The sequence below is a fragment of the Eleginops maclovinus genome, chromosome 5 (assembly GCF_036324505.1).
Source record: "Eleginops maclovinus isolate JMC-PN-2008 ecotype Puerto Natales chromosome 5, JC_Emac_rtc_rv5, whole genome shotgun sequence".
NCBI classification, from domain to species: domain Eukaryota; kingdom Metazoa; phylum Chordata; class Actinopteri; order Perciformes; family Eleginopidae; genus Eleginops; species Eleginops maclovinus.
Window position 1 is genome coordinate 18,344,990 of NC_086353.1, and position 12,768 is coordinate 18,357,757.

The window sequence follows — 12,768 nt, forward strand, 5'->3', positions numbered from 1 at the left end:
CAGGGTTAAGCAGAGTGCACCCATATCCTTCTATTAAAGGGATCGTATTAGGCTTTTTGTGGGGTTTTTTCTTTTCTGTACTGTGTTTTATATGTTTTTTGCATGTAAATGGTCTGCAAAAGTTAAAATATCAGAGTTCCCTCCAGAGGGAGTTTCTCCCCCATGACTCAAGGTCTCAGAAATGGAAAGTGGAAATGAGTCATCCCAATTAAAAAGAGATTTTTCTTGACATTCAAAAATCACATACAACTATTAGTCAGTGTCCGAAAAGTTTAATTTGTAAAAGGTTGCAGACAGCAGCAAAGTTAGAAAAGATACAGGTTAACAGTGTTAAAAGTTTTGGTTGATTGGAATGAGATTCCAGAGTGGAAAACGGTTAATGCAACAAGTTACTGCAGCATTCATTCAATACAAACAATATTTAGACATTTTGAGCAGATATATTAACATTGTTTGCCCTTTTATATATTAAACGTGATTTAAATGAAATGTGCTCCAGGTTTCCCTATCCAAACATTGTAAGGCCTTGACATGTGTTTTTAAATTAGAGACAGGAACATATAGGTTAACACTAGAAACCCTTAAAGTTAAAACTTAAAATATGTACAGAAAAGGGATGAAAGGACAAATGCCCCTATAGTGATATGATAAAGAGTACCTAAAGAGTTGCTGTACCTTAGTTGAAGACACCAATCATTTAGCTCAATTGCTACCAGTAGATCTGTTGGCACACAATACTATATAGTGTATATAAATGTATATATATATTACAGAACAGGTTCTGATTCTTGAACAGCACCTGGTTAAATTAATGTTTGACCTTCCATACAAGGCAAAAGAGGAAGTTGCACTTTCAGTACCCAATGAAATGGGTGGAATTTCACTGACAGGAGACGGACACCATTTGGTCAGGAAAATTACAACCAGACATGTTTAGTACTAGGTAAACCAAGAACGGCTTAATCATTACTCAAGTTAGTGTAAATAACAATTTCTTTTTTTTAATAACATGGAGAATTTGGCCCTGTTTTAAATGAAGTCGATGGGAGTTATGACACCATTAAATTTGGCAAACAAGTGGAGCAGTTCCCTCCCACGAACCCATCAGTCCCATGTTGCATCATCCAAAGAGGAGCTGCTGGTCAATCCACAGCGACATCGAGTGGAAATGAAGAGAGCCGTTGCCGGGTAAATTCAGAAATCCTCCACTTTTCCTTCTGCGGTAGAAACATAATTACTCAATACATATAGGGCCTACAGACTCAATACATTCATAGGCCTTTTTCTCTGAAGACGCTATATTTTACATTAGGGTAAACAAAGGAGTAAATAATTTAAAAAAAGAATCAAGTTTGTATGGTAATCATGTTATCAGGTTGTATAAGACTTCAGGGAACTTGGTGAAAGAAATATTTCTTATGTTACAAAGTCATAAAACAGCAAATATGTCTGTTACTTTGAGCCAGGATTAACTTTTTTGATTAAGATTACCTTTACACAACGGCGGAAATGAATTTGGCTTCACAACAATCCACGTCAATAACTTAAGTACAGTAGAGCAAAAAAAAATAAATAGGGACAAAATCGGCACTGAAACAATAACTCAATTTATCCATTATTAGATTAATTTAAGAATTTTCTGAAACTGTTTTCCTAATTGTTCATCTCCTATCATAGTGACATCTTTCAAGCTTACACATTTACTTGGTCCAGCTTGTTTCGAATGATGCTTTTTCTCTATTTTATATAATTGTTTTTATTTCTAATGCTTTTTTAAGAGCTTTTCTACAACTTCTTGGTGGCACTTTATAGCGCATGCATGAATTCAGCAGATTAATGTCAGTGTAAACTGTGAAGGTGTAATTCATTTCTTCCCTAGTGTACTTATTTGCACAGCTTAACTCCCCAGTTGAATCCTATGTGTAGGGAAAAGCAGGCCTACCTCAGAACAGAGAGCAGGATTTAGGGGGTCTGAAAGGATTATCACTGGAGGGGACCCCGACCAGGAGGGGGTCTCTGGAGGCATTCTGCAGACAGAAAGTCCTCAGCTCAGCAGCGGCCTGGGACACCTGCAGAGCCAGACATGAGGAAACATAAACATGTAGAGTTGTAATGCTCCAGCTGGCCTGCTGTCAAACCTAATCCACATAACAGGCACTTTTTTGCATATCATTTGCAAGCAAGATCACAATAAACGGATGGGACTGTCAACTAAACGACACTTGAAAAGAGTTATAACAGTGTTTCCTGCAGATATCACACATTAACAGGTTTAACTTTGATAAACGTGTCGACACTTTAAAGTGGTGACACTTCCACAGACTGACAGCCGCTATAACGCGGAAGAAACTGCTCGCTTAACTGTGGCTTTAGTTAACTTAAAAGGAGTTTATGAGTAACTTTAAAGAGCACTTTGTTGAGGAAGTGATGTAAGAGTTCACTCTGTGTCATTTCTGCAACAGTTTGTCTCCGCCATTCAGCAGTCGGTCGCCCAGTCTTCCGTGTTTGTGTGTCAGTGTTGAGGGGTTTCGTACCTTGATCCTACGAATGCTGGCCTCTAACCGGAGCTGCTTCACGGCCCTCTGTGCGATGATTAAGTTGTTGCTGGCGTTGTTGTTGGACATGACGACGGCTGTCGGCTGAGAAAAGTTGAGGACTACTTAATCTAAACGGCCACCACCGAGCGGAAATTAGCCCCAACTGCTCTAACCCCGACTGGGAAATAATCGGTCACCGACTGCCCCGCCCCATCAGTGCCAGCGAGACATTCTATTGGGCGACAAGCATGTCATTCATAATTGACGTACACTTCCCCTGCATACACTAGCCATTATTATGAGTTTCCTAGAAAGCAGAGCTGTGTATACTGTGACCTTCAGCTGCAGGGTAAACAACCACAACACAGTGGTAACTCACCACCTCATTTACCTTGCAGGAGTTTGATACTATTTCGATCAAAACATGTTAAACAAGGAAACCATTTGTGGTGGGCATTATTTCACCAGTTGCACTGTAGTATTAAAGCACTCCTACCTACAAGTGCAGCAGGGAAGTACAAACCATGTTAGTCAATACCGCACACATTTTGCTGTGGTGGAAGAAAGTAAGTTACTAAAGTAAGTACCATCATCAAAATTACCTTAACTTAAAGGTTCTTCATTTTAAACATTAATAACGCTTCAAAACAGGATTCTGCTCATTCCTGTCAGTCATGTTGGGTAACCATTTAAAGTTTCTGCATTTACGAAATAGCTTTTAAAAGTATTTTTTAATTTATCAAGCAGAATTACTTCAGACAGTAGGAAATCTTTTTTTCTTCTTTTTTACAAGGGGGTCCTATTATGCTCTTCGGGGTTTTCCCCTTGCTGTATTGTGTTACATCGTTTTTTGTGCATGTAAATGGACTGCAAAGGCTTAAATCCCAAAGATTTTCTAAGGAGTTTCTCTCCTTAAGTCTAAGTAACTTCACTCACTGAAGATAATAACTCAAAAAGTATTTGATGAGACTGTTGCTATAATAAACACAAGTATTGGATAAATAGTTATTTTTAATGATGGTTTCAAAGGAAAAGTCTGGGGATCATCAAAGTGACACACACACACACACACACACACACACACACACACACACACACACACACACACACACACACACACACACACACACACACACACACACACACACACACACACACACACACACACACACACACACACACACACACACACACACACACACACACACACACACACACACACACACACACACACACACACACACACACACACACACTTTAACTTTGAGCTGGACTTCAGATCTTAAGTTGTTATTTAATGAGAAAATGCTTTCATTCTGCAAGTTCTTATTTCACATAGGAACATCAAACATTGGCTCCACCATGAGTTTTTTTCATAATGTCAGTTTATTTGTTTTATTAGCAGAAGCATGCCATATAGCATATATCATTATCCAGATATAAAATGACCAATAACATGATGAAAGATCAGCCAGCCCTTATAATCACCCCTACAAAAATGAATGACAAAATCATTACAAAGGAAATATAACCAATGATCGATTCAAAGTATGTTAAGATTCATTATACAATGTTACACCAGTTCTAGTAATCTTGTAAAAACATCTTGAAACAAAATGATGTCACAGTATGTTATCAGCTCACTCGAGTGCCTTCTCCCCTGAAGAGAGAAAGAAAGAAGAAATATGGTTATTAATTTCATACATTTCTTTGTTTTTGAACACAAGCCATGACACTAAGTTGTAACCAATACTCACAGAGGATTGGTCCAACGGTGAGGGTATCCAGATGCTCAGAGTTGGAAACAGAGCGATAGTTCCTATGTGTGCAGGGCTATATGTGGTGGGAGAAGGTGGGGAAAATATGATTAAAAGCATGATAAGCTGCATTTCGTTGGATTATTGATGAAGTGAAATGTGTGACTTACTGGAACACAGGAGCTGCTCCTCCGGTCACACAGGCTGAGGCTGCAGTGAAGGTAAAGGTCTCTGTACTCGTGCTGCAGCAGGAAGAACAGGGAAGAGAAACGAGCCCGGAGAGAAGAGCCGCTCTCCACCACGGACACCTGTCTGCGGTCAGCAGGACACCTGGGAGAGAGCGCCATCAAACATCACTAAACATTCAACTTCCTGCCATTCATATTAGACTTCAAGGAAAATGCTCAAGAGCAGTGGTGGAAAAATAACTCAGATCATAACTTAAAGTAGCAATACTACATTTGAAATTCTCTGTTACATGTCTAGCATTATGTTCTCAATAATAATAATATGTATTATATGACTGGATTATAATTGATGCATTTATTTCTGACACAGCTGATAAATATTGAGCTACTGCTAATAAATTGCATTTGGCTGCTGGAACCCATAATTATAAGTCAATATTTATTTATTAGTAGTTTGTTTTTTGTATCATCTTACAATCTGAATATGTTAGGAAACTGAAGCTATGTAAATGTAAGGAGGAGTAAAAAGTGAAGCATTAGCTTCAAAAGTGTAATGGAGTAGAAGTATAAAATGTAAATACTCAGGTAAAGTACAACTAGTTAAATTTGATACTGAAGTAATTTAGTGAATGTTCTTGACATTAAAGCTCTGCTCAAAAGGACTACTAACTTGTTGTGGATGAGAGGGTACTGCTCTGAGTTGTGAGGGTTTGATGAGTGCGTGGCGTAGCAGTCCTCCAGAACAACCGCAAAGCTTGGATCTGTCTCCTCCACCGAGACGCCCACGTAAAGCGGGGAGCCGACCGGCAGGGTGACCAGGTCTGCAGGGTACTTCTCTGAGAAGCTGGAGTCGTGGAACAGAGACATGGAGGCCATTGCTCTGGAACCAGGGCCTGAAATACCACCTTTCAGCCTGTGGAGAAAAACGTGTTTTTTGTTTTGGGATCATAAACATTATTTTCAGCATGGTGTAAAGATTCCTCAGATACATCCTTTCTGACGTGCATCAAGAATGCTATAATAACATAATGGACATTAGAGCTTCACTATTCTGTTTATTATTCTATTCAAGTCATTTAACCCTCCGGTCGTGTTTGTCTCTCCCCCCTTACTTTGGTGTTCCCAGTCAAATTTACAAAGAACAGACACTGAAAATGTTTTCCAAAATGAACAAGTTCTCTATTTGTGCATTTGTACTGTCTGATAGATGAGCATGATCTATTACCAATTCATTTCCTATGGCGGTCCTTTTTGATGGGAAAAACCGGTGTTACAAGCATGACTAAACCACTCAAAATTGGTGGTGATCAGCAATTTTACATTTTCAATGCCAAGGGTGGAGGATATTATAAGGCCTTGACCCAATCAAATGTTAAACACAATGATTGAGATTATGATCAATTAAAGTAGTGAAATGGTCATATATGACCTGAACACGACAGGAGGGTTAAAGGCTACATACTCCAGGAATGGTCTGACAGCCACGTCCATGCTGCTGTCTGTGTCCAGGGGAAACGTGCAGGAGAAGGGCAGACTCAGAGGATGGACGAAGGATGAGTTGCTCTTCGGGTAGATGAACAAACTATTGGAGTAGATGGCATGTGTGCTGTTGGTCTGAAAGACAAAGGATAATTAACATTTGTTTGCAGTTTTATGCTTAATTTGACTTGACAGGATGTGCGATTAGCAGTAGCATTATCAGGTTTACAGCAAAACACATAAAAAAGCAACTCTTTACCTTCAATGTGTTTCCACAGACACCGGCTCTGGTCTCCACTTCATACCACACTACATTATCACGCACTGTGAACCGGGAGCAGTTGAGTGTTGCCAGGTTTCCAGAGAGAGGGTTCAAACCAGAGGATGTAAGGCTGTCCACATTTAACCCTACTTGAATCTTATCACGACCACACATCAGCTGAGAGGGCTGATTGGGTCCCTCAGTGGGACTGAAGGACTCAGGTGTTGTGTCAGGTTCATCGGTGAGGTACTCAGTTACCGGTTCAGGTGTGGTTGTTATAACTTCAGGGGCTGTCTTCACCTCTGTTTGAAAAAAAAGAAGAGAAATTAGTTTGGTTTCGACATCATATTTAAAAACAATAGGATAATAATGTCTTCATAAGTTTAAGTCACTTAAAGGAGACATATTATGCTCATTTTAAGGGTTATATCGCGCTTAAGGGTTTCTACTAAAACATGTTTACATGCTTCTATGTTAAAATTTCCCATTATTTTTCGTCATACTGTCTACCTGAATATACTGTAGCTGTGTTCATCCTCTTGAAAGGTTCAGTTTTGGCGCCTGTTTCTTTAAACTCCCTATGTGAAAAAGTCTACTCTGAAAAATATGCTGCACCTTTACAATTTTCAAGACATAGGCAGAGATAATCAGATGGGTGATGCATATTCCAAAGATCCTGCATGAAACATAGGAATGGGATCCAAATCTGGCATTATGAAACTAACATTTTCTGATCAGCACCCAGAAAAAACTGACTGGATTTTCCTATTTCCTATATGTGGGTTGAAAGAACACTAAAAAAAGTGAGTCTTTGAAAAGAAATGTAGAAAAGATTGGGAAATTGAGTTTGCTGTTAAAGAGTAAAGAAGTTTGAAATTGACCAATACCTGCACAGTATGCGAGGTAGCATGTGTATGGCCTCACAAGTTTGTAGACGTAGAAGTTTCCAGGGCAAAGCTTGACCTGGATGTCTGAGTTATATCTACAGCAGTCATCATCGTGGGAAGCACACACCTCGCGATTTACAATCCCCTCTGATTGTGTGGGATGAGGGTTTGACATCCACATGGGACCATCAGTTCCACACGTGCTGGTACTTAAACATCTTTCTGGAAGTTGAGCACTGTTTTTGCCCAGAAGCATGCGATACCAGCCTTTCCATCGAATATTTTTGTCACAGCGTGGTTGCTTAAACGCTGTGTTATTAGTTGACGCCACTCATCATTCAGTTCGGTGAAGTGATCACAGGGGTCAGCACAGCGATTGCCACGATCATCGATGCAGTCCTGGCCACTAGGACAAGAAGAGCTTTCACATCTGTGCAGGAGAGATTGGGAGGAAGGTTCCAGGCATGCGAAGGAGCCTGGGGTGTTTTGGCAAGCCTGATGTTGGGTGCAGGGTGTCTCTGGGAGGGAGCACTCGTCTGTGTCCACACAGCCACTTTCAGCTGACCATTGATAACCTTGGCTACAGCAAGAGGAGTCGCTGCAGAGCTTTGCATCGTAGCAGGTGAGCCCGTCGCCTACAAAACCATTTTGACACACACAAGAGTACGCCTGGCTGGTGAAGGAGTCGCCTCTTTCTTTCGTCTGTAGGCAGGTGGCTTCCTCATGACAAGAGTCACAGCTGGAGGCAATTGTTCCTATCAAGAGGATGGTTTGATGAATGCATGATGAAGCTATTACATGCCATCGCAATGCATGTACTTACTTTTGCACATTAAGGGTAGTCCGTGTCGAGGTATTCTATGATAACATTTACACAAAAAGTCAAATCTTTTAGTGATACTTTTAGAATGACATCAGTAGAGTGTGATTTTTGATAGTCAATGTAGATATCTGTCATTAACAATATATCCAGAACTTATTTTTATATGATGGTTTTTATTCTTTTTTTCTGGATTACAATTACACAGCAAAAATTAGGCAAAACGTCTTAACAGAGATGAAAGATTTTAGATGGTTTACCTGAAGTGCTTCCTGGAAAAATCTGTAGAATTAGGGCCAAAATCAATCCCGCTGGCAACCCCATTATGGACCAATAACACGACACAAACCTGCTGAAAGAGACAAAAAGAGAGAGCTTTATAAATACATTATAACCACATTTTTAAAAGATTCTGATATGAATTAAAAATGTTGTCAGTATTATTACTCACCTTAGAGAGACTGTGTGGGAATTCAGGAGTTGCTGAGAAAGTTGTAAGTGAAGTCTCAAAGTGTGAGAATTTATAGGTCTCCTGGAGCATTCAAAGGACCAGATGAAGCAATCAATTTTGAATGATAGAAATGGGTCCTTTCTTCAAGTGACAGCAAAATAGTTACTTATTACTCAAAACAACACAAAATTAAGATAGAATTCAAACAGAACTGACACACCAACAAAGTCCTGAGTCAATAGATTGTATGGTACCATAATCAATCTCAGGGCGGTATTGAAACATAAAGACAAGTTACATAAGTTTGAACATTACAGACCTAAGTGGCCAATTGATAACCACCATTTGTCAACAGCAGTGACTAAATAGGAAAAGAACATCCAGTTTTTTCCTGTGGAGCTTTCAATCACATCTCACATTTTTCGTTAACGCTTTTACTCAGTTTGACCAAACAAATGACAACATTTCTTGACAATGTAAAGATTGTTTTGTCAAATAAAAGTCCAAAGAACGAAGAAGTGCAGACATTACAGTTAAACAAGTCATTTGAAATCTAAACACTGAATCTTGAATGAAAGCATTCTTGAATGAAAGTCAGTTAAGATTCAAGATTGAACGATTCGAGGGTTTTATTGTCATATGCACAGATGCTATAGTGTAGAAATGGCAATGAACATTTTGAGTCTCAAGCTCCTCCAACAATGTAACGTAATATATATATCGGACGCCATAAAGGAGGTTGGCAGTGGTAATTTTACTGCACTGTTAGTGTACAGTTTTAATATTATGGTGCTGTGTTAATTGTCTCTTTGTAACACTGGGATAAATAAAGCTCTATCTTATTTCTTATCTTACCTTAAAACAGTAACACAGTAAAAAATAGTGCCCCCGGGCGGACAACCCGGGGGCAAGGCAGAGGACGAGGCAGAACATGGACAGGGCCTGTGGCAGGGGAAACGTGGGGGTCGGAGACAGGGGCGTAGACCATGGCAAGGGAACTCCGGAGGCCGGAGAGATGGGCAGAGGCCACAGCGAGGAAACTCCGGAGGCTGGAGAGATGGGCAGAGGCCACAGCGAGGGAATTCCGGAGGCTGGAGACTGGGGCGGAGACATGGCTGGACGCAGTGGCGTAGACCGTGGCGAGGGAACTCTGGGGGCCGGAGACACGGCCTGGAGGCCACGGCGAGGGAACTCTGGAGGACGACCTGGAGGACGGCGGAATAGCTCCGGAGGACAACGAGGCAGCTCCGTAACACGGCGAGACAGCTCTGGAGGACGGCCTGTAAGGCGGTGAGACAGCTCTGGAAGATGGCCTGGAAGGCAGCGAGACAGCTCCGGAGGACGTGCATGTAGGACGGCGACACGCCTCTGGATGACGGGCTGGAGGCAGGTGCAGGCCGCACTGGGAACCCTCTGGAGGATGGGCAGGAGGCCGGCGGGACCGCTCCGGAGGAAGGTAAGGAGCACCTGGAGCAGGAGGCGGCAGGGTCACCGAGGAGACAAGAGCACAAGTTGGCGGGACCACCGACGGGACATGAGCTGTTGTCGGCGGGACCCCCATTGGTACTGGCGTCTGCGGTAACCCCGAAGAGGCTGGAGGTGGCGTCGACGGGATCACCGACGGGACATGGACATGAGTCGGCGGACCCCCGACTGGACAGGGACATGGGTCGGCGGGACCCCCGACTGGACAGGGACATGGATTGGCGGGACCACCAACGGAACAGTTGTTGGTGGGACCACCGACCTGAAAGGGAGAGGAGTTGGTGCGACCCCAGGTGGACAGGTGACGGCGGGAACCCATCGGAACAGGAGCAGGTGTTGGCGGGACCCCCATCGGAACAGGAGATGGCAGGACCCCTAATGGTGCAGGGTCCAGTGTTGGCTGGACCCTGGCAGAACAGGTGTCGGCGGGACCCTTGATGGGACAGGATCAGAAGTCGGTGGGACCCGCGACGAAACAGGAGAGGGCCGAACCGCAGCTGGAAGCTTGGCGGCCAGGCTTGGGCCTGGAATTGTGGCGGCCGGGACTCGGCCTGGAAACGTCATGGAGGCCGGGGCAAGGCCGGGAAACGCCATGGAGGCCGGAGCGAGGCCTGGACATATGGCAGCCGGAACTGGAGCCAAAGGCATGGCTGCAGGAGGCTGAGGCGTAGTGACTGGGGCTTGAGCTGGAAGCGTGGCTGCTGTGACACGAGGTTTAAGTCAAGGGTGCAGGCTCTTTGGGGAAGTGACAAATGTCCTTAAATATTCTGGCAGTGAGCTTTCTAAACATGGCTTATCTGCCAATTCCCGGCGTGCACGAAGAAGAGCTGCATCCTGAGCCTCTTTAGAAACTGCACTCCTCCATTCTCCATAAATACATCAAATGTGGTACGAATACTCCACAAGAGCATCCTCAAAATTACTGCTGGATCCATATCGTGTTCGGTCGTACTGTCAGGGTTGGGGGAAATAGGACCCAAGGGCAGTAACGGTTTTCAAAAAGGTTTCAACAAAGAGCGAGCTTTAAACAAAAAGCGGATTAAAATTAAACAAGAAATAACTTAACATTTAGTACAGGGGAGCATGACTGAGACAAACATGGAGACAACAAGCAATGAGTTACAGACCATGGGAAAGCGACGACGACCGAACAAGGAGTATCAATCAAAACAAGGATCCTAACAAGAACAATGTAATGCCAATGTAATCCATCCATGACGGCTTGTCTCATTCAAAAGAAACGTTCCTCCCATGATGGACCCCATTTAATGTCTGCATTATGTATTATTTCGTTATTTCTTTTAACCAAGCAAGATTACTTAACATTAGAGATCTTTCACAGCAGGAACACACATGAAGAAAACAGCACACTAGTGATTTACTGTGTCTTTTTTATCATATTCCTTTGTCAGTTCCTATTAACTGAAATCAGTGTGGCTCGTCCTGTTCATTTTGTCCATCATATTTCTGAACCTACTTGACCCAGTGCTTTGTTCAACAAGAGTGCTGATAAGATTGTATAACAAAGTACCATTAGGAGCAGTGTGCTGTACATCTTACTGCAAGTATGCTACAAAGCAATCTAAACACTTCTTTGAAGAGTCAGGCATCATTCAAAAAAGAAAGCCTTACTCAAATACAACTTTCAATAACGCAGTCATAAAAACTGCTAAAAAAAGCTCACTCGGTTTGTGTTGCTCTCAGGATGTATTGAGTACATTAGCTCAAGCACTTCCATTAATTAACTAGCTTAGCTCCGTCTTCATTTCAGTAAGTATGTAATTTCTGACTCGAAAAATTAAAAATAACTCAGCTAGTCTGTTTTATGAGGATTTGGTGGATTTGAATATCTTTTTATTGATTGACAGCATATGCAAAAAGGACTCCATCATAGTTACTATTTTGGTGAGGAATGCAAAGTTGGACTAAAATGGCCTTTTGACCAACGATGGTCCAATGATGGCATCAAGTCATGGGATCAATAACATGATTACAGATCATCTAGGTCCAGCAGTGGCTCAGTAAGTAGGGACTTGGACTGGGAATCGTAGGGTCGCCGGTTCAAGGTCGCCGGTTCAAGTCCCCGAACAGACTTGAAAAAATATGGAAAGTGGACTGCTACTTGGAGAGGTCCCAGTTCATCTCCTATGCCCTGCTGTGGTGCCCTTGAGCAAGGCACCGGACACCTCCAATCCCCATTGCTCCCCGGGCGCTGCACAATAGCTGCCCTAGTACTAGGATGGGTTAAATTCAGACGACCAATTTCACTGTGTGTGCTCTGCTGTGTGCATGTATGTGACTAATAAAGAGGGTTTCATCCTCCGATTCTATCTATCCTGACATTTCAACACAGGACGAATACAAACTAAAATATCCACCTCATGACACAACTACTTAGTTTTTTGTTGCTAGGTAATGTATTGGTTGATGTTAGCCATCAAAAATGATGCTGCTAAATTTAACTTGAATGTGTATCAGTTTTAGATGTCAGGTAGAGAACTGGGTAACTAGCTGTCCAAAATGTTCTATGTACTGTAAGCTGCAATGGTTGACCTCACTGCTTGAAACAATTCTTATTTTTAAATGGATTATTCACTAAAATCCATGAAGATTGCAAAGTCATGGTTTATATTTTAGGTGCTGTCCAAAACATTACATTTGTGTTCATGTTGTTCATTTGAATTAATAAAGTTTTTCTGGATTAACATGAAAAGTCCTGATCTTCAGAAGAATCCTCTTGTGTGTAGTTATATATTTTAAATTGACACTGATCAGGACCTTTACCAAGTGGAGCAGTAGCCTGGTTAATAATTGCTAAAGCTGGACACGGGTCAAGTCGGGTCAGGTTGATGGATGAAGACAGGCCTTCATCTTTTTGTTCATGTGAGGAGCTGAACTTCTG

General features: G+C 42.2%; 2 protein-coding genes across 2 annotated transcripts; both read right to left on the bottom strand.

Moving 5' to 3' along the window:
* Positions 1-256: 256 nt before the first annotated feature.
* si:ch211-286b5.5 (uncharacterized protein LOC100003596 homolog) lies at positions 257-2,743 on the bottom strand. Its single transcript, XM_063884367.1, has 3 exons — positions 2,535-2,743; positions 1,943-2,069; positions 257-1,217 (listed from the first exon to the last, which is right to left on the bottom strand). Exons 1-2 carry the CDS (start codon positions 2,622-2,624, stop codon positions 1,944-1,946), a joined length of 216 nt encoding a protein of 71 aa, XP_063740437.1. The 5' UTR covers positions 2,625-2,743; the 3' UTR covers positions 257-1,217; position 1,943.
* A 1,217-nt stretch (positions 2,744-3,960) lies between these two features.
* LOC134865182 (uromodulin) lies at positions 3,961-8,571 on the bottom strand. Its single transcript, XM_063884637.1, is given in 10 exon segments — positions 3,961-4,197; positions 4,295-4,370; positions 4,465-4,624; positions 5,153-5,395; positions 5,945-6,096; positions 6,221-6,525; positions 7,111-7,434; positions 7,437-7,865; positions 8,191-8,282; positions 8,382-8,571. Coding segments are annotated over 9 exon segments (1,773 nt in total). The 5' UTR covers positions 8,255-8,282; positions 8,382-8,571; the 3' UTR covers positions 3,961-4,177.
* Between the last annotated feature and the right edge of the window lie 4,197 nt (positions 8,572-12,768).